This window comes from Chroicocephalus ridibundus, chromosome 2 (assembly GCF_963924245.1).
Source record: "Chroicocephalus ridibundus chromosome 2, bChrRid1.1, whole genome shotgun sequence".
NCBI lineage: Eukaryota > Metazoa > Chordata > Aves > Charadriiformes > Laridae > Chroicocephalus > Chroicocephalus ridibundus.
In genome coordinates this window covers 169509866-169530322 of record NC_086285.1, presented here as the reverse complement: position 1 = coordinate 169530322, position 20457 = coordinate 169509866, and the positions used below count along the sequence as shown (strand labels likewise).

Here is a 20457-nt window from a genome sequence, read left to right as displayed (position 1 = left end):
CCCTGCGCACACCCCCCGCACACACGACCCCGCACACACACCCCGCACACACACCCCGCACACACCCCCCCGCAGACCCCCGCACACCCCGCACACCTTTACACGCGCCCCCCCCAAACACACCCCCGCGCACACACACGCCCCCCCGCCCCCCCACGCTCACCTTTATTGCACCCCCACGAGCCCCCCCACACCCACACCCCCCCGCACACCCACGTGTGCCTTTACCCCCCTTTACACACCTTTACCCCCCTTTTTACCCCCATTTACTCCCCTTTGCACACCTTTACTCTCCTTTTTACCCCCCTTTACCCCCCTTTTACCCCCCTTTACACACCCTTACCCCCCCTTAACCATCTTTACCTCTCCTTACACCTTTTTACCCCCCTTTACTCCCCTTTTTACCCACTTTTTTGCCCCCTTTACACACCTTTACCCCCCCTTTACACACCTTTACCCCCCTTTACACATCTTTTACCCCCCTTTACACACTTTTTACCCACCTTACATACCTTTACCCCACCTTTACCCCCCTTATCCCCTTTTACCCCTTTTTACCCCCTTTACACACCTTTACCCCCTTTACTCCCCTTTATCCCCCTTTTTACCCCCCTTTACTCACCTTTTACCCCCCCTTTACTCACCTTTTACCCCCCTTTCTACCCCCCTTTGCCCCCTTTTACACCTTTTACCCCCCATTACACACCTTTTATCCCCCTTTACTCAGCTTTACACCCCCTTTTATCCCCCCTTTACCCCCTTTTTACCCCTCTTTTTACCCCCTTTACTCACTTTTTACCCCCCTTTACTCACCTTTACCCCCCTTTTACTCCCCTTTGCCCCCTTTTACACACCTTTTACCCCCCCTTACACACCTTTACACACCTTTTATCCCCCTTTACTCAGCTTTACACCCCTTTTTACCCCCCTTTACCCCGTTTACCCATTTTTTACCCCCTTTACTCACCTTTTACCCCCCTTTACTCACCTTTACCCCCCTTTTACCCCCCTTTGCCCCCTTTACACACCTTACACACCTTTTATCCCCCTATACTCAGCTTTACACCCCCTTTTTACCCCCCTTACCCCCTTTTTACCCCTCTTTTTACCCCCTTTACTCACCTTTTACCCCCCTTTACTCACCTTTACCCCCTTTTTACCCCCCTTTGCCCCCCTTTACACACCTTTTACCCCCGTTTACACACCTTTACACACCTTTTATCCCCCTTTACTCAGCTTTACACCCCTTTTTACCCCCCTTTACCCCGTTTACCCATTTTTTACCCCCTTTACTCACCTTTTACCCCCCTTTACTCACCTTTACCCCCCCTTTTGCCCCCCTTTACACACCTTTTATCCCCCTATACTCAGCTTTACACCCCCTTTTTACCCCCCTTACCCCCTTTTTACCGCTCTTTTTACCCCCTTTACTCACCTTTACCCCCTTTTTACCCCCCTTTGCCCCCCTTTACACACCTTTTCCCCCGGTTTACACACCTTTACACACCTTTTATCCCCCTTTACTTAGCTTTACACCCCTTTTTACCCCCCTTTACCCCCCTTTACCCCCTTTTTACCCCCTTTACTCACCTTTTACCCCCCTTTACTCACCTTTACCCCCTTTTTACCCCCCTTTGCCCCCCTTTACACACCTTTTCCCCCGGTTTACACACCTTTACACACCTTTTATCCCCCTTTACTTAGCTTTACACCCCTTTTTACCCCCCTTTACCCCCCTTTACCCCCTTTTTACCCCCTTTACCCAACTTTACCCCCTTTTTACCCACCTTTACCCCCTTTTTACCCCCCTTTTTACCCCCTTTACACACCTTTTACCCAACTTTACCCCCTTTACCCACCTTTTACCCCCCTTTACCCACATTTATGCCCCTTTTTACCCCCCTTTGCCCCCCGACGTCCACTCGTGCACCCCCCGCCCCGCCCCCTGCGGGCTCCCCACGGCCCCGCCCCCGCCCCAGGCCCCGCCCCCGGCCCTCAGGCCCCGCCCCCGGCCATCAGGCCCCGCCCCCGGCTCTCAGGCCCCGCCCATCTCCCCGCCCACCTCCGTCTCCCCGCGCCACCGCCCCGCCCGGATGATGGCCCCGCCCACATCCCCGCCCACCTCCCGGCCCCGCCCCCCGCGACGCTCCATCCCGCGTCTCCGTGGCCGCGCGCGGAGGCCGGAAGTGGCGGGAGCGGGGCCGGTAACGGGGGGGGCCGGGGGGCACCGGGGGTAGCGGGGGGTGGGCTCCGGCCTGACACCCGCCTCTCCTTGTCCCCCCAGGCCCCGGGTTCCCCCCTCCCATCCCAGCCATGGGCGCCGGCGGCGGGTGCGGCCCGGTGCTGCTCTGCGCCGTCTGCCTGCTCTGCGCCCGGCGGGCCCGGCAGGTGCGGGCGGCGGGGGGGCGGGCGGTGGAGGGGACGGCGGGATGGCGGGGACAGTGGGATGGAGGGGACAGTGGGGACAGCGGGATGGAGGGGACAGCGGGATGGAGGGGACACCGGAATGGAGGGGACAGCGGGATGGAGGGGACAGTGGGGACACTGGGATGGAGGGGACAGTGGGGACAGTGGGATGGAGGGGACACCGGAATGGAGGGGACAGCGGGATGGCGGGGACAGTGGGGACACCGGGATGGAGGGGACACCGGGATGGAGGGGACAGCGGGATGGAGGGGACAGTGGGGACACCGGGATGGAGGGGACACCGGAATGGAGGGGACAGCGGGATGGAGGGGACAGTGGGGACAGTGGGATGGAGGGGACACCGGGATGGAGGGGACAGCGGGATGGAGGGGACAGTGGGGACACCGGGATGGAGGGGACAGCGGGATGGAGGGGACAGTGGGGACACCGGGATGGAGGGGACAGTGGGGACAGCGGGATGGAGGGGACAGTGGGGACACTGGGATGGAGGGGACAGCGGGATGGAGGGGACAGTGGGGACACCGGGATGGAGGGGACAGTGGGGACAGCGGGATGGAGGGGACAGTGGGGACACTGGGATGGAGGGGACAGCGGGATGGAGGGGACAGCGGGGACACCAGGATGGCGGGGACACTGGAATGGAGGGGACAGTGGGATGGCGGGGACAGTGGGGACAGTGGGATGGAGGGGACACCGGAATGGAGGGGACAGCGGGGACACCGGGATGGAGGGGACAGCGGGATGGAGGGGACAGTGGGGACACCGGGATGGAGGGGACAGTGGGGACACTGGGATGGAGGGGACACCGGGATGGAGGGGACAGCGGGATGGAGGGGACAGCGGGGACACCGTGATGGAGGGGACAGTGGGATGGAGGGGACAGCGGGATGGAGGGGACAGCGGGGACACCGGGATGGAGGGGACAGTGGGGACAGTGGGATGGAGGGGACAGCAGGGATGGTGGGGACACCGGGATGGCAGGGATAGCAGGATGGCGGAATGGAGGGGGCAGTGGGGACAGCAGGATGGCAGGGACAGCGGGATGGAGGGGACAGTGGGGACACTGGGACAGCGGGGACACCAGGATGGAGGGACAGCAGGGATGGCGGGGACATCGGGATGGAGGGGACAGTGGGAACGGTGGGGACACCGAGCAGGATGGCGGAATGGAGGGGACGGTGGGGACACTGGGGACAGCAGGATGGAGGGGACAGTGGGGACACCAGGATGGCGGGGACACTGGGGATGGCGGGGACACCAGGATGGCGGGGACAGGGGAGACAGCGGGGACACCGGGGGTGGCGGGGGGCCCAGGAACAGCAAGGACACCGGGATGGCGGGGATGGTGGGGACAGTGGGGACACCGCGATGGCGGGGACACCGGGGACGGCAGGGATGGTGGGGACGTGGGGGACATCGGGACAGCGGGGACACGGGGGATGGTGGGGACACCGGGGATGGTGGGGAGGGTGGCACCAGGAGGGGGTTGTCACCCGGGTGGGGCTGCCTGTCACCGGGCTGCTCCCTTGTCACCCAACTGGTCCGATGTCACCGGCACGGTCCCTTGTCACCCAGCCAGCCCCACGTCCCCGGGAGAGTCCTGTGTCAGCCTGCCAGCCCCATGTCACCCGGCCGGTCCTGTGTCACCAGGCCAGTCCCGTGCCACTGCGCTGGTCCCCTGTCACCCAGCTGGTCCCATGCCTGTCGTCTAGCTGGTGCCACGTCACCAGGAGAGTCCTATGTCACCCTTCTGGTCCCCTGTCACCCAGACGGTCCCACGTCACCAGGACAGTCCTGTGCCGCTGGACCGGTCCCCTGTCACCTGGCCAGTCCCGTGTCACCCAACCGATCCCCAGTCACTGGGCCAGTCCCCCGTCACCCAGCTGGTCCTTTGTCACTGGGCCAGTCCCGTGTCACCCTTCCAGTCCCATGTCACTGGGACAGGCTTGTGCCACCCAGCAGGTCCCGTGCCACCCTGCCAGTTCCCTGTCACCCAGACAGTGCCGTGTCACCGGGACAGTCCCGCGTCACCCAGACGGTCCCACGAAACTGGTATCCTCCCGTGTCACCCAGCCGGTCCCACGTCACCCTGCCAGTTCTGTGTCACCCGGCTGGTCCCCTGTCACCGGCACAGTCCCTTGTCACCGCGCTGGTCCCCTGTCACCAGGACGGTCCTGTGTCATGAGGCTGGTCCCACGTCACCCGGCCAGTTCCGTGTCACCCGGCTGGTCCCGTCTCACCCGTCCGGTGCCCTGCCACCCACCGTGTCCCCTCCTGTCCCTCTGTCCCGCAGGTGACGGCGGGGCCGGCGGCCGGGTTCCTGCTGCAGGCGCTGGGGGCGGCGAGTGACGCCCTGGAGCCGCTGTGGCCCGGGGGGACAGCGGGGGGACACCCCGACCCCCTGCCCGGCGCCTGGGTCTCGGCCGTGCTGGCCCAACCCCTGGTGGCCTTCGGCTTCCACCGCCTCAGCGGTGACCGGGCCACCGCCAACCTGCTGCTGGGACTGGCCACCGCGCTGGCCCCCGTGGCCGCCACGTTGCCCGAGGAGGGCCGGCTGCTGGCCGCCCGCGCTGTCACCGTCCTGACCGCCACCAGCGTCCTCACGCTGGCCGCCCTCACCGCCAACGGGCCGGCGGCGCTGGGCAGCCTCCTCCTGGCCGCCGGCAACCTGCTGCCCTTGCCCGGTGGCCGGCACGGGGGGCACCCGTGGGTGCTGGCCGCCGGGAGCCTGGCGCTGCAGCGGGGGCTGAGCCACAGTAAAGCCGCTGCGCGGTGACCCATGGTCCCCTCGTGTCCTTGTGCGGCGTCACCCCGTGCCACCGGCGTCACCCCCGGGTGGCTCGGCCTCGTTAAGGGCCCTCGTTAGCGCAGGGCCGGGGGCCAGCGCGGTCCCCGAGGGGGCTGGCGGGTCCCCAGCGCCGGGGCTGTGGGACGGGGCCAGCAGCCAGCGGGGCCACCGTGGCCACGGCACGGCCAGCACCGGTGTCACCGCGGCTGGGGGGGGCACTCGGGCGGGGGCACTGGGACAGCAAACTGGGGGGGGGGACTGGTCACACTGGGGCGGGGACACTGGCCAAACTGGGGTGCGGGCACGGGGGGCACTGGTGGCACTGGTCACACTGGGACTGGGGGCACTGGGGCACTGGTCACACTGGGGTGGGGGCACTGTGGGTACTGGTGGCACTGGTCACACTGGGACTGGGGGCACTGTGGGTACTGGGCGTACTGGTCACACTGGGACTGGGGAGACTGGGCATACTGGTCACACTGCGGTGAGGGCACTGGGGCAGTCGGGGCACTGGTCACACTGGGGCTGGGGGAACTGGTGGCACTGGTCACACTGGGACTGGGGTGAATGGGGGCACTGGTCACACTGGGGCTGGGGGAACTGGTTACACTGGAGCTGGGGAACTGGTGGCACTGGTCACACTGGGACTGGGGTGAATGGGGGCACTGGTCACACTGGAGCTGGTGGCACTGGTCACACTGGGGCTGGTGTGAATGGGGGTACTGGTCCCACTGGGGCTGGGGGAACTGGTTACACTGGAGGTGGGGCACTGGGGGCACTGGTGGCACTGGTCACACTGGGACTGGGGTGAACGGGGGCACTGGTCACACTGGGGCTTCGGGCACTGGTGGCACTGGTCACACTGGGCTGGGGGTACTGGGGGCACTGGTCCCACTGGGGCTGGGGGCACTGGTGGCACTGGTCATACTGCACTGGTGGCACTGGTCCCACTGGGGCTGGGGACACTGGGAGAACTGGTGGCACTGGGTGGGTTTGGGGAGTTCCCGTGTCTGTGGGGTGCTGGGGCCACTGGGGGTACTGGGAGGTGCTGGGGGGCACTGAGACATACTGGGCCTTACTGGTCTGTACTGGGCCGCACTGGTCTGTACTGGTCTTTACTGGGCCGTAATGGCCAGTATTGGTCTGTACTGGGCCGTACTGGTTTTTACTGTGCTGCACTGGTCGGTGCTGGTCTGTACTGGGCCGTGCTGGTCTGTACTGGTCTTTACTGGGCCATACTGGTCTGTACCGGATTGCACTGGGTCACACTGGTCTCTACTGGTCCATACCGGTCCGTACTGGGCCGTGCTGGACCGCACTGGGTCACACTGGTCTCTACTGGTCTGTACTGGGCCGTGCTGGGCCGCACTGGGTCACACTGGTCTCTACTGGTCCATACTGGGCTGTGCTGGGCCGTGCTGGGCTGTACTGGGTCACACTGGTCTCTACTGGTCCATACTGGGCCGTGCTGGGCCACACTGGTCTCTACTGGTCCATACTGGTCCGTACTGGGCCACGCTGGGCCGTACTGGGTCACACTGGTCCATACTGGTCCGTACTGGTCTGTACTGGGCCGCACTGGGCCACGCTGGGCCATACTGGGTCACACTGGTCTCTACTGGTCTCTACTGGTCCATACTGGGTCACACTGGTCTCTACTGGTCCATACTGGTCCATACTGGTCCGTGCTGGTCCGTACTGGTCCATACTGGTCCATACTGGTCCGTGCTGGTCCGTACTGGTCTCTACTGGTCCGTACTGGTCCGTGTTGGTCCGTACTGGTCCGTACTGGGCCGCACTGGGCCGTACTGGGTCACACTGGTCTCTACTGGTCCATACTGGTCCATACTGGTCCGTGCTGGTCCGTACTGGTCCATACTGGTCCATACTGGTCCGTGCTGGTCCGTACTGGTCTCTACTGGTCCGTACTGGTCCGTGTTGGTCCGTGCTGGTCCGTACTGGTCCGCACTGGGCCGCACTGGGCTGCACTGGTGGAGCGCCCCCCGCCCCGCCCCCCCCGGGAGCTCCCCGCCACGCGCCCCGCCCCCGCGCGCCGGCCCCGCCCCCTCGGGCGCCCCCTCGCCCATTGGCCCGCTCCCTCTCTGACGTCACTCCGGGCCCCGCCCCTCCGCCTCCCCCGCCGGGGAAGGGGGGGGGGAGCGTGTGATGGCGTTGAAGTTTGCGACTCCAGGCCCGCCGGCGGGGGGCGTGGCGCCGGCGCCGGCGTGGCCTTCGATTGGTCGCTTGGGCGTTGGCACCGCCTCCCGCGGGCGGCGATTGGCCGGGGCCCTGACGGGCCGGGAAGGCGGGGCCGGTGGAGGGAGAGGGGGGCGGCCAAGATGGCGGCGGCGGCGGTGGCGGGGTGAGGCGGCGGTGGCGGCGATGATGTCCGGGGCGGAGGATCGTGAGGCCGGCGGGGGCCCGGCCGCCCCCTCCGCCCCCTCCGCGGCCCTCCCCGGCCCCGCGGCGGCGGCGGCAGGCGGCCCGGGCGAGGCGGGAGGCGCCGAGGAGGCGGGTTCGCTGCTCGGTGGGGCCCGGCCTCACGGCGAGGCGGGCGCCGACCCCGACGCGCCGCCCAAGAAACGGTTGAGGGCGGCGGGGACGGGAGCGGGGGGGCCCGAGGGGGCGGCGGGCAGCGTCAAGCTGGAGGAGCGGCTCTACTCCGTCCTGTGCTGCACCGTCTGCCTCGACCTGCCCAAGGCCTCGGTCTACCAGGTACGGCCGGGCCCCGCGGGCCCCCCCGGGGCCTCCCCGGCGGCCACCGACCCCCCCCCGGGGCCGCCTTGTCCCCTCATGGGCCACCGATCCCCCCCGGGGTCTCCCCGTCCCCTCATGGGCCACCGATCCCGCCTCCTCCGGGGCCTCCCCCGTGGCCACTGACACCCTCCCCCCCCCCCGGGTCCTTCCCGTCCCCTCTTAGGCCACCGACCTCCCTCCCCCTCCTCCGGGACCTCCCCGGTTGCCGTCGAGCCCCCCCCGGGTCCTCCCCATCCGCTCATGGGCCAACGACCTCCCCCCCTCCCCCCCCCCCCGGGACATCTTTGTCCCTTCATCGGCCACCGAGCCCATCCCCCCATGGGCCAACGACCCCCGTTCTCCGTGGCTTCCGCAGTGGCCACCGAACTCCCCCCAGGGCTTCCCCATCCCCTCATAGAGCATCGGCCCCCCCCGTTCTCCAGGGCCTCCTCGGTGGCCACCAACCCCCCCTCTGTGGGGCCTCTCTGCCGCCGACACTGGTCCCTGATGTCTGCCACCCCCCCCATCACTGACACCCATCAAACCCCCCCCTTCTCCCTCGCAGCCACCCAGGGCCCCCTCCCCCAATCCCCGGTCACCCTCAGCCCCAGCGGGGGCTTCCAGCCGGGGCACTGGACCCCCCTGCCCCCCCTCAAACCAGGGGGACCCCCCTCATCTCCCTCCCCCCCCTTTCCCCAAAACCTGGGGGGCTCCCCCCCCCTAGTCCTTGTCACCCCGTGGCTTTGAGGAACCCCCGCCCCAGCTACTGAGCCCCCCCCGGGTCCCCTTGGACACCCATCCTGCTGGGGGCCCTCCCCCGACACCCCCCACCCCCCCTGCTCAGTGGGGAGTTCAGGCACCCCCCCTCCCCTTGGGGGCTTTAGGGTCCCCTCCTCCTTTAAGGACCCCAGGGTGTCATCCCCCCCATCCCTGAGGACGCCAGACCCCCCCCCAGCACCCAGAGGCCCCCATGCTGCCTCCACCAACAGCCCCCCGGAACCTCCGCACCCACCGCTCGCCCTCCCCTACCCCCTCTGTGCTGACCCCGGGGGGGGGGCTAGGTTCAACCCCCCCCCCCCAGTTTATCCCAGTTTGTGGCACACTGGGGGGTTTCCCATGCCCAGAGTGGGGGGGGGTGTGGGGGTGTGTGTCCCGGCAGGGAGCGGGACGGGCAGTGCCGGCGCTCACCGGAGCGCAGCCGCCGGTTACGTAAAGGTGCCGGCCTCTTTCCCTCCGGCCAGCATCCATTTCGTGGCACGCGGACCCACCGGCAGCCCCGTGCTGACGGGGCAGAGCCACCGCCACGGCAGCCCCACGGTGATGGCAGAGCCACCGGCACGGCAGAGCCACCGGCACAGCAGCCCCGTGGTGACGGCAGAGCCGCCGGCACGGCCGCTCCGTGCTCCGCCGGTCCCGGCAGCCCGGCCGGTTGCTGCTTGATTTTGGCAGCGTCAGAGCCCAGACACGAAGGTCATGGCTTCGGTGATCTTACACTTTGCCGGTCACATACTAAGAATATCCGGCGACGGCGCAGCTGGGGGGAGCGACCCCCCTCCCCTCTGCCTGGGGGGTTGGTTTTGGGGGGTGCTGTAAGATGGCCGCTGGCTCAGGGCGGAGGGATCCCCTCGGCCGTGATGATTCAAACCTCACCGGAGCCGCACCGGGGGAGAGATCCCCACTGATCCGGTGCGGCGCTTGCCAAACCGGCTCCGCGTGCCTGGGGGGCAGGGCAGCATCCTTCGTCACATCCTCCTCTTCCTTCTCACTCCTGTGGTCACTCGTCCCCCTCTTTAATTATGTATGACGAGGGCTTTGCCTGGGCTGTAATTAAAACCGGGAGCGACCGCGGTGTTGTGGCCATGCCGGTGCCTTCCCACCGTCGGGTGGGTTCGTCAGGGCCCGAGCGCTAACGAGCGGCTGTAATTACACGCTCCGGCACCGCGGCGGTTGTGGGAGCGCTCAGCCGGCGTTCTCCTCTTGTTTTGGCTCGCTTGCCGGTATTTTTAGCGCAGCGGCGGTGAGGCACTGCGGGGGAAGCCGGCGGCTCACCGGGACCGTGCCCAGCCGAAACCATAGCGGGTTTTTAGCTGGAATCGTGCCGGGGCTCATCCTGAAGCCGGTGCGGGTGTTTCGGAGCTGGGACCCTCATCCCGTAACCGTGGTTTGGCAGCATCGTGTCAGGGCCAGTTTAATGCCCGGCTGCCGCGCTCCGGGCCCGGCAAAAGGGAAAAATCCAAAAGCTTTTGGGAGGCGGAACAATGGATGTCCTGGGTAAGCGGCTCCGGCGCTAATCCCTGCGCAGGGTCAGGCCTTTCCCAGCCTGGCTGAGGATTAAAGCTTTTCCTGGCAATCCCGAGAGGCGGGTAACGAGCTCCCGGCCATCCCGCCGGCAGGAATCTGGGGGACAACACCCTCCCAGGACAGGCTGAACCCCGCTGCTGTTTCCCGGCCAGGCTCTGAAACTACCTGGAGGTGACAACGTTCCAGCCCGGAGAGCTCCAGCCTCCCACCGGATTCAAGGGAAGGATTTTCACCACAGGAATCTGAAGACGCTGGTGGGAGCTTCCCCATCCCTTGGGAACAGCCGCGTGTCCCTTGAATGATCCCTGCTGTCACCGGCGACGATGGAGACCTGTCTGGCTCGGGTGCTGTCTGCCTCCTCGCCCCCTCCGGCAGCTCCCGATGGATTTGGTGGCTCCTTCACCCGTTCCGTGGGGTGTTCCGTGAGCGATGCCTTTGCCTGGACACCTGCAGCGATGGAGATGGCATCACTTTGTGGCAAACTCCAGAAATCCAGGGCTCTTTGCACTTTCCCTCTGGTTTTGGGGGCGGATGGAGGAGCGGATTGGGATTGTTCCGGTGCCTGAGGTGCTGCTGGGATCGCTCCGGTGCCGCTCGCTTGGACAGGGACTGCCACGAAGCAGCCTGGCCCTGTGCCCTCCTCTTCCTCTCCTCGAGGGCTTCGCCCAGCACAGCTTGCCGGCTGCTGTAAATGCTTCTTAAACTAATTTTTGCCTAAAAACCAGCGATTTTTTTGATGCACAGAGGGAAAAACCAAGGGAGCACTGGAAGAAGAGGGCGATTCCGGCAATCCGGGGGGAGGCTGACACCTCTTGTCACCCCGTATCAAAACCTGAAGCAATTGGAGTCGAAGAGATTTATCGTGTTATTTCTGTCACCCCGCGGAAGCCCGCTGGGAAGCGGGATGCCGTGTTTGGCTCCGGAGCCGTTCCCGGCACGGAGCCGAATTCGCTGCGCTGATGGGAGACCTGAGTCCCACCCCGGTGATCCAAGGCCTCGGGGCTGATTCCCGTCCCTTTGCCGGGGGGTTTGTCTGCGCCGATGGATTTTCCCCAGTCAGGCTTTGTGCTGGTTTAACTGGGGGTCTCCTGTCGGCACTAACATGGCAGCCAGGGAATGTTCCGGCCTTTGGGATCCTCCAGAGCTGGGGGATACGGGGGGTGAAGGAAGCTTCCCCCCCCCCGCCCCCATTTTAGTGTAATTCCCCTCATTCCCCGCTGCAGGAGGCACTTGGGGGGCTCCGTCCCCCTCTCCCCATCTGCCTTTGGTTACCCCAAATCCCGTGGGATTGGGGGGTGGATTACACCCCCCCCCCCCCCACCTTCCGGACACAGGGCGTTGGATTCCCGTGGGATGGATGGAAACCAAGGGAGGAGGAGGGAAGCGGGGAGGAAGCCTTTCCCTTCCCCTCCGGTGCGAGGCAAACGAGGTCAGTCCTAATTACAGAAGCGACGTGTCGGATGGGACGTGTCGGGGCCGGCGCGAGAGCTGGCAGCCGAGGCCGGAGACGCTGCTCTCCCTGCCCGGCCTCCGGCTTTGCCAAAACGCCGGCAGCCGGTGCCAGGGCTCAACCGGAGGGAGCCGTGTGCCGGGGTGGTTTGTTGGGAGGAGCAGGGATGGCAAAGCGTCTTTCTCCAGCGCCGACGCGTCCGAATTCACTTTGTTTGCCTTTTTGTGACTCAGTTTCCCCAGTGATGGACCCTGCGAGAGTCTGATGCTTTATTTCTCCCCTCCTGCAGTGCACCAACGGGCACCTGATGTGCGCCGGCTGCTTCATCCACCTCCTGGCGGACGCGCGGCTAAAGGAGGAACAAGCCACTTGCCCGAATTGCCGCTGCGAGATCAGTAAGAGCCTCTGCTGCCGCAACCTGGCCGTGGAAAAAGCCGTCAGCGAGCTGCCCTCCGAGTGCGGCTTCTGCATGCAGCAATTCCCCCGCTCCCTCCTGGAGAGGCACCAGAAAGAGGAATGCCAGGACAGGTAAAGACCTTCGCTTCCCTTCGGCGAGGTGCCGGTGCGGCTCGCGGTGCTCCGCCGGCCTGGCACGGAGACACAGCGGGGTTGGGAAACCTCGCTGCCCGGAGCGGGGCGTCCCGGTGAAGCCAGGGCTCACGTGGCACCGAGCCCCCACAGTCGGGGCACGGCGGGTTTCTCCGGCTCGCCCGCACTGCCGGAGCTGGTCTGGTGTCGCAGCAAAGCCGTTGGTGCTCAGCAGCACCCTGGGCCCCCTCCAGCCCCCGGCACGGCCTGGTCCTGCCCCGAAATGCCCACCAGCCGTGTCCCACCGCCCTTGGGGAGGTGCCGGTGGTTTGAGGGAGGACAAGGTGCCGCAGAGACCCCCCTCTCCCTCCCGGCGTCTGTGTGCCGCCGTGTCCGGTCGGTGGCTGCCAGCGTCCCACGGTTTTCCACGGGGCGTGAAACGGCTCTCCTGGAATTGCTGTTCTTGCTGCTGGATCCGAATTGATCCGGACGAGCCCCTGTGCATCCCTGCCGTCCTGGCTGCCCTTCCCGGCACTGGGGTGGCCGCATCTGCCTCGTGTTCTGCGCGGCGTCCCCATCCGGCGAATGTTCATCCTTGTTCCCTCTCCCCGCCAGGGTGACCCAGTGCAAATACAAGCGGATCGGGTGCCCGTGGCAGGGTCCCTACCACGAGCTGACGGTGCACGAAGCCGAATGCACCCACCCCACCAAAACCGGCAACGAGCTGATGGAGATTTTAGACGAAATGGACCAAACGCGGAAAAAAGAAATGCAGCTTTATAACAGCATCTTCAGCCTGCTCAGCTTCGAGAAGATCGGCTACACAGGTAATGGCTCGCTCGGGACGGCGGCGCCGGCTTCCCCGACCCATCCGCTGCGTCTCCTCCGGCGCCGACGCTGTTTCTGTGCTGCCGAAACCTGGTTTTATCTCGCGCGGCGATCGATTTGGTAGCAACAAAGGGCCTTGCCGAGCACATTGGCGGCGTTTCGGCTTGAGCCTCCGTCCCCTGCCGCGAGCCAAGCGATGGGAGTTTCAAACCAACCCCATAAAACGACGTTCCCTGAGATGTTTTATCGAGTTCCGGAGAAGCACCGGCGACGCTTCGCCCTTCCGTCGCCTTCTCGCCGTTCTTGCTTTGCCGAGGGGTTTTACCGAACCCCTCTCCCACCCGCCCGAAAGCTGCCGGTGCCGCGGCGGTTGTGTTGGCCGCGGGGCAGTGCGGGACGTGGCCACTAACGGGTGTGAGAAGCCCCGGTTGAGCTGCGGGAGCAGGTAAGCTGGGTCTTTGCCGCTACATCGGTGCTAAAACCGGGGCAAGAAGTGCTGCCGAACACCGGGTTTGGCTTTAAACACCGCGAGGCCAATTAACCCGAGAGGGAAACGGCAAATTGGGGCTGGAGAGGGGAAGGGGTTTCCCCTCAGCCGGCACCCCGGGGATGGAGGGTGCTCCTGGTTGTACGTCTGGCTCGCTCCGGCATCATGGGTGCGCGCGGGGATCCGGTGAGAGCGACTCAGGCGTTTTGGTAGCCGGTTGTGCCGGGAGCTGGGGCTGCAGCACCCGGCCCCGCTCCAGCCCTCGCGTCCTCCGTGCCGGGGCTCAGCCCCGGTAAAGCCGGGCAGCTTGGTGCCGAGACGCTGCGGTGCTGGGCTGCGGCGGTGGCAGCGAAGCCCCCGGCGATGGGGCTGTGGCGTGGCTGGAGTAACGGCTGCCCCTCTGCTGCCCAGGCTGCGCCGCCGGGCCCTCTCCTCCCTCTCTCCCTCCTGGAAGCGCCGCCGATGGTGTCAGTGCCGCAGAAGGGCACCGCGCCGTCCCTTGCGCTCGGCAAGCGCCCAGCTCGTCCCTAAACCCCCTGGTGCCGAGCCGGCAGCGTCTTGGTGCCGTGCACCCACGCCGGGAGCCTCTGGGATGTGTCACCGGTGTCTGTGCCCCACGGGGACGCTTCACCGCGCCGCCTCGCTCGCCGCTTTGTACGACCAACCCAATAAACTCTGCCTTGTGACCCAACCGTCTCCTGGCTCTCTGTCCTGCCGCGCCGGTGGACGCCCGCAAAGCCTTTCAGTAACCGGTGGCGGTTGCCGACGCACCATGGAGTGCTGGTGAAGCCTTTTGGCAACCGGTGCCCCTTGCTGGAACTCTGTTGGACACTGGTAAAGCCTTTGGGCAGCCGGTGGTGGCTGCTGGTGTGCCGCGGGACGCTGGTAAAGCCTTTGGGCAACTGGTGGTTGTTGTTGGTGTGCCGTAGCACGCTGGTAAGCTTTCTGGCAACAAGTGGTGGTTGCCAGTAACCACCGTAGGATGCTGCTAAAGTCTTTTGGCAACCGACGGTGGCTGCTGGTTTGCCGCAGGACACTGGTAAAGCCTTTTGGTGGCTGATGGTAGTTGCTGGTGTGCCGTAGGACACTGGTAAAGCCTTTGGCAACCGGTGGTGGTTGCCGATAAGCACCACAGGACTCTGGTAAAGCCTTTGGCAACCAGTGGTGGTTGCTGATAACCACCACAAGACTCTGGTAAAGCCTTTGGCAACCAGTGGTGGTTGCCGATAACCACCACAAGACTCTGGTAAAGCCTTTGGCAACCGGTGGTGGTTGCTGATAACCACCACAGGACTCTGGTAAAGCCTTTGGCAACCGGTGGTGGTTGCCGATAACCACCACAGGACTCTGGTAAAGCCTTTGGCAACCGGTGGTGGTTGCCTGTGTGCCGTAGGACACTGGTAAAGACTTTTGGCAAACAGTGGTGGTTGCTGGTAACCACCATAGGATGCTGGTAGAGCCGTTTGGCAGCCAGTGGTGGTCACCCGTGCGCCACAGGACACTGGTAAAGCCTTTTGGCAACCGGTGGTGGTTGTCAGCATGCTGTAGGACACCGGTAAAGCCTTTTGGCAGCTGGTGGTTGTTGCTGGCAACCACCGTAGAGTACTGGTAAAGCCTGTGGCAGACAGAGGTGGCTGCTGGCATGCTGTCGAACGCTGGTGAAACCTTGTGGGCAGCTTTGGCGGTTGCCGGCACACCGTAGGATGCTGGTAGAGCCTTTCGGCAGCTGGTTGTGGTTGCCAGCAACTGCCATAGAGAGCTGGTAAAGCCTTTGGGCAACCAGGGGTGGCTGCCGGTGTGCCGTGGGGCACTGGTAAAGGCTTTTGGCAACTGATGGCGGTTGCCAGCATGCTGTAGGACGCTGGTAAAGCCTTTTGGTGGCCGATGGTTGTTGCTGGTGTGCCCTAGGACGCTGGTAAAGGCTTTTGGCAACCTGTGGTGGTGGCCAGTGTACCGTAAGGTACTGGTAAAGCCTTTTGGCAAGCAGTGGTGGTTGCTGGTAACCACCAGAGGACACTGGTAAAGCCTTTCGGTAACCAGTCGTGGTCGCTGGTTTGCTGTAGGACACTGGTAGAGCCTTTTGGTGGCTGATGGTTGTTGCTGGTGTGCCGTAGGACACTGGTAAAGCCTTTTGGCAAGCAGCGGTGGTTGCTGGTAACCACCATAGGGTGCTGGTAGAGCCTTTTGGCCGCCGGTGGCTGTTGCCGGCACACCGTAGGACGCTGGTAGAGCCTTTCGGCCGCCGGTGGCTGTTGCCGGCACACCGTAGGACGCTGGTAGAGCCTTTCGCCAGCCAGGGGCTGTTGCCGGCACACCGTAGGACACTGGTAGAGCCTTTTGGCCGCCGGTGGCTGTTGCCGGCACACCGTAGGACGCTGGTAGAGCCTTTTGGTGGCCAGGAGCTGCCCCTTGAGGCACCGTCTCCCATCACCAAACGCCCGTCCCCATCACGTCCCTTGGCCTGGCTGCGCCGACTCGCCGGGTTGAATTGTGGAGCTGAGGTTCGGTGCGGGGCTGTGGGTCGAGGAGGAGGAGGAGGAGGAAGGGGAGCTGGCGGTCACCCCAACGTCCCCCTTTTTTTTTGTTTTTTTTGTTTTGTTTTGTTTTTTTTTCTTTCTTTTTCTTCTCTTCCCGGTGGTTTCCGTCAGAGGTGCAGTTCCGGCCGTACCGCACGGACGACTTCATCACGCGCCTGTACTACGAGACGCCGCGGCTGACGGTGCTGAACCAGACGTGGGTGCTGAAGGCGCGGGTGAACGACTCGGAGCGGAACCCCAACCTCTCCTGCAAGCGCACCCTCTCCTTCCAGCTCATCCTGAAGAGCAAGGTGAACGCGCCGCTGGAGTGCTCCTTCCTGCTGCTGGAGGGGCCCTACGACGACGTCCAGATCCGCCCCGTCATCTACCACTTCGTCTTCAGCAACGAGAGCAACGAGACCGACTACATGGCGCTGCCCATCCTCGACTCGGTGGAGTGCAACAAACTGCTGGCGGCCAAGAACATCAACCTCCGCCTTTTTATATTCCAGATCCAAAAATGAGACTCGGGGAGCCGGGGGGGGGCGGGGAGGGGAGGGAGGAAAAGGGGAGGGTGGGGGCGGCGGGGAGAGGGGGAGGGTGGGGTGGGGGGAGGGGGAGGGGGGAGGGAGGAGGGGGAGGGGGTAAGGGGAGGGAAATCGGAGAAAAAAATAAAACGACGACGACAAAAAAAAAAAAAAAAAGCGAAACGAAAAAGCGAAACGGACGGAGCCGGGCGGGGTGTGGGGGAAGGGAGGAAAAGCTGGGGGGAATTTTAAAAAAAAAAAAAAAAAAAAAAAAAAAAAAAGAGAGGGGAAAGGTGAAAAAAGTGGGGGAAATTTAAAAAAAAAAAGGGGAAAGGGGGGAAAAGCTGGGGGAAATGTGAGAAAAAAAAAGGAAAAGTGAAAAAAGTTGGGGGAAACGTGAGGAAAAAAAAAGGAAAAGTGAAAAAAGTTGGGGGAAACGTGAGAAAAAAAAAGGAAAAGTGAAAAAAGTTGGGGGAAACGTGAGAAAAAAAAAAGGAAAAGTGAAAAAAGTTGGGGGAAACGTGAGAAAAAAAAAGGAAAAGTGAAAAAAGTTGGGGGAAACGTGAGGAAAAAAAAAGAGGAAAAGTGAAAAAAGTTGGGGGAAATGTGAGGAAAAAAAGAGGAAAAGTGGAAAAAGTTGGGGGAAACGTGAGGAAAAAAAAGAGGAAAAGTGGAAAAAGTTGGGGGAAACGTGAGAAAAAAAAAAGGAAAAGTGAAAAAAGTTGGGGGAAATGTGAGAAAAAAAGAGGAAAAGTGAAAAAAGTTGGGGGAAATGTGAGGAAAAAAAAAGAGGAAAAGGCAAAAAAAGCCGGGGAAAATGTTATTATATAAAAAAAAAAAAAAAAGAAGAAAAGGTGGAGAAAACCGGACAGAATGTAAAAAAAAAAAAGTGGACAAAATGTCAAAAAAAAAAAAAAGGTGAAAGGCACAAAAAAAATAATTGGGCGGAACGCGAAGAAAAGGACAAAATGTAAAAAGAAAAGGGGAAAGGGGAAAAAAGTGGACAGAATGTTAAAAAAAAAAAGAAAAAAGAAAAAAGGATGAAAAAAGCCACCCCCGATGAAAATAATTTTAAAGTAATTGACAAAAAACCAAATCCTGGAGAAAAAAAATTGACGAAAGAAAAAAAAAAAACCCAGACAAAAAAAAAAAAAAAGACAAAAATACCTGAACAAAAACCACTAAAAAACCGGACAAAATCCAAAAAAACGAGACACGAAACAAGCAAAAAGGACAGAAACCCCCCAAAGCTGGTCAAACCCCCCCAAAACGGACAAACCCCAGAAAATCCCGACAAATAAACCCAAATAAAAATAAAAAACCAACAACAACCCCCCAACAACCCCCCAACCCCCCCAGAACAGCAAAACCCACCCAAAAATCCCACCGAAACCCCCCCAACGGCCCCTCCCCCACCCCCAAACCCCCTTTTTAAAGCAAAAAAAAAACCAGTAAAAAATAATTCACTCTTGAGCCAAAGCCGGGGGGGGGGGGGGGGGGGGCTGCGGCTTTTACTTCTAGAAGAAAAAATGGGGAATTTTCCAATTATTCGGGGCTTTTTTTTTAAGCTCGGCCCCTCCTGGGGGGGGGTCCCACCCCCCCTAATTAAAACTGTGCCGTTAACGAGCTCGGCAGCAGCTGGGGCCTTTTCCCAGCTTTTGCCAAAATCGGGGGCGTTTTCCCCCAAAGTTGAGGAGTTTTTTTCACCAAAATCGGAGGGTTTTTCCCGAAATTTGAGCGTTTTTCGCAAAAGTTGAAGTTTCTTTTCACCAAAGGTCGAGGGGCTTTTTTTAAACCCAAATTTGAGGGATTTTCTCCCAAATTTGAGGGGGTTGGTGGGTTTTTTTTACCAAAATTTGAGTGTTGGTTGGTTGGGCTTGTTTTAACCCAAATTGGAGGGTGGGGTTTTTTTTTTTTTTTTCACCAAAATTTGAGGATATTTTTTTTGCCCCCAAATTGGAGGGGTTTTCACAAAAGTTGAGGGTTTTTTTCACCAAAATTGGAGGGTTTTGCAAGAAATTTGAGGGTTTTTTTTACAAAAGTTAAGGGGTTTTTCACCCAAAAGTTGAAGTTTCTTTGCACCGAAACTTGGTTGGGTTTTTTTTTTTTTTCACCAAAATTTTAACTTTCACCAAAACTGGGGTTTTTTTTCTCACCGAAGGGGAAGTTTCTTTTTACCAAAAGTCGAAGGTCTTTTTTTAAAGCAAAATTTGAGGTTTTTTTCCCCCAAAAATTGGAGCGCGTGGGTTTTTTTTTTTTTTTACCAAAATTTGCGCGATTTATTTTTTTCACCAAAATTGGAGGGTTTTTCACTGGGGTCGAGGGCTTTTCTCACCAAAATTTCAGGGTTTTTTTCACTGAAGTCGAGGGGTTTCTCACCAAAATTGGAGGGTTTTTTCCCCCAAATTGGAGGCGGTTTTTTTCCACCAAAAGTTGAAGTTTCTTTTCACCAAAACTTGGGATTTTTTCACCGAAAGTTCAGGGGCCTTTTTTAAACCAAAATTGGGGTTTGGTTTTTTTGTGGTTTGGGTCCGTCCGTCCGTCCCCCCCCCGGAAATTTGAGTGTCGTATCGGGGGTTTTTTACCCCAAATTGGGGGGGGGGGGGGGGGGTGTTGGTTTTTTGGTTTTTCACCCGAATCGGAGGATTGTTTTGCCCCGTTTCCTGCAGGGGGCAGGGCCCAGCCCCCCCCCCGGGTAATTAAGCAGTTTCAGAGCGTGAGAATAATTTGGAATTCATTAAATCGGGGCTGGGGGGGGGGGCGGGGAGGGCGTCACCCCCACCCCCACTCTGGGGGGTGTCGTCCCCCCCCGGGGGGCCCGATCCTGCCCCCCTCCCCCCCCCGGGCTGGGCTGGGGGGTGTTCCTCGTCTCCCCCCCCACCCCCCCCCCCGGCTAATTAGCTCTTCCCTCGCCTGCGGTAATTGGGGGGGGGGGGGGCAACTGGGGGCACTGGGCTGGGGGCTACTGGGGCTACTGGGAGCACTGGGCTGGGGGAACTGGGCGAGGCGGAGGGGAGATACTGGGAGCACTGGGCTGGGGGCTACTGGGGCTACTGGGAGCACTGGGCTGGGGGTTACTGGGGGAACTGGGCGAGGGGGAGGGGAGATACTGGGAGCACTGGGCTGGGGGCTACTGGGGCTACTGGGAACACTGGGCTGGGGGTTACTGGGGGAACTGGGCGAGGGGAGATACTGGGAGCACTGGGCTGGGGGCTACTGGGGCTACTGGGAGCACTGGGCTGGGGGTTACTGGGGGAACTGGGCGAGGCGGAGGGGAGATACTGGGAGCACTGGGCTGGGGGCTACTGGGGTACTGGGAACACTGGGCTGGGGGTTACTGGGGGAACTGGGCGAGGGGGAGGGGAGATACTGGGAGCACTGGGCTGGGGGCTACTGGGAGCACTGGGCTGGGGGCTACTGGGGCTACTGGGAGCACTGGGCTGGGGGTTACTGGGGGAACTGGGCGAGGGGAGATACTGGGAGCACTGGGCTGGGGGCTACTGGGGCTACTGGGAGCACTGGGCTGGGGGTTACTGGGGGAACTGGGCGAGGGGGAGGGGAGATACTGGGAGCACTGGGCTGGGGGCTACTGGGAGCACTGGGCTGGGGGCTACTGGGAGCACTGGGCTGGGGGTTACTGGGGGTTACTGGGAGCTACTGGAGTGTACTGGGAGAACTGGGAGTGCTGGGCTGGGGGATACTGGGGAGGACTGGGAGCTACTGGAGTGTACTGGGAGAACTGGGAGTGCTGGGCTGGGGGATACTGGGGAGGACTGGGAGCTACTGGAGTGTACTGGGAGAACTGGGAGTGCTGGGCTGGGGGATACTGGAGAGGACTGGGAGCTACTGGAGTGTACTGGGAGAACTGG

The 20457-nt window shown here is 61.9% G+C and overlaps 2 protein-coding genes across 2 annotated transcripts; both read left to right on the top strand.

The window, feature by feature from the left end:
* Nucleotides 1–2137: 2137 nt before the first annotated feature.
* TMEM276 (transmembrane protein 276) lies at nt 2138–5203 on the top strand. Its single transcript, XM_063327728.1, has 3 exons — nt 2138–2204; nt 2285–2388; nt 4721–5203. The coding sequence occupies exons 2-3, from the start codon at nt 2314–2316 to the stop codon at nt 5201–5203; spliced, it is 558 nt and encodes a 185-aa protein (XP_063183798.1). The 5' UTR covers nt 2138–2204; nt 2285–2313.
* Nucleotides 5204–7517: 2314 nt separating this feature from the next.
* Nucleotides 7518–16604, top strand: ZFTRAF1 (zinc finger TRAF-type containing 1). Its single transcript, XM_063327722.1, has 4 exons — nt 7518–7930; nt 11992–12230; nt 12846–13057; nt 16194–16604. Exons 1-4 carry the CDS (start codon nt 7598–7600, stop codon nt 16583–16585), a joined length of 1176 nt encoding a protein of 391 aa, XP_063183792.1. The 5' UTR covers nt 7518–7597; the 3' UTR covers nt 16586–16604.
* The last annotated feature ends 3853 nt before the right edge of the window (nt 16605–20457 follow it).

What these genes read in the sequence shown, in the direction of transcription:
- TMEM276 (XM_063327728.1), top strand. Translation starts at nt 2,314, where the DNA reads ATGGGCGCCGGCGGCGGGTGCGGCCCGGTGCTGCTCTGCGCCGTCTGC. An exon ending in GCGCCCGGCGGGCCCGGCAG is followed by an intron (nt 2,389 to 4,720) that starts GTGCGGGCGGCG and finishes TCTGTCCCGCAG; the next exon opens with GTGACGGCGGGGCCGGCGGC.
- ZFTRAF1 (XM_063327722.1), top strand. Translation starts at nt 7,598, where the DNA reads ATGATGTCCGGGGCGGAGGATCGTGAGGCCGGCGGGGGCCCGGCCGCC. An exon ending in CCAAGGCCTCGGTCTACCAG is followed by an intron (nt 7,931 to 11,991) that starts GTACGGCCGGGC and finishes CCCCTCCTGCAG; the next exon opens with TGCACCAACGGGCACCTGAT. An exon ending in CGAGAAGATCGGCTACACAG is followed by an intron (nt 13,058 to 16,193) that starts GTAATGGCTCGC and finishes GGTTTCCGTCAG; the next exon opens with AGGTGCAGTTCCGGCCGTAC.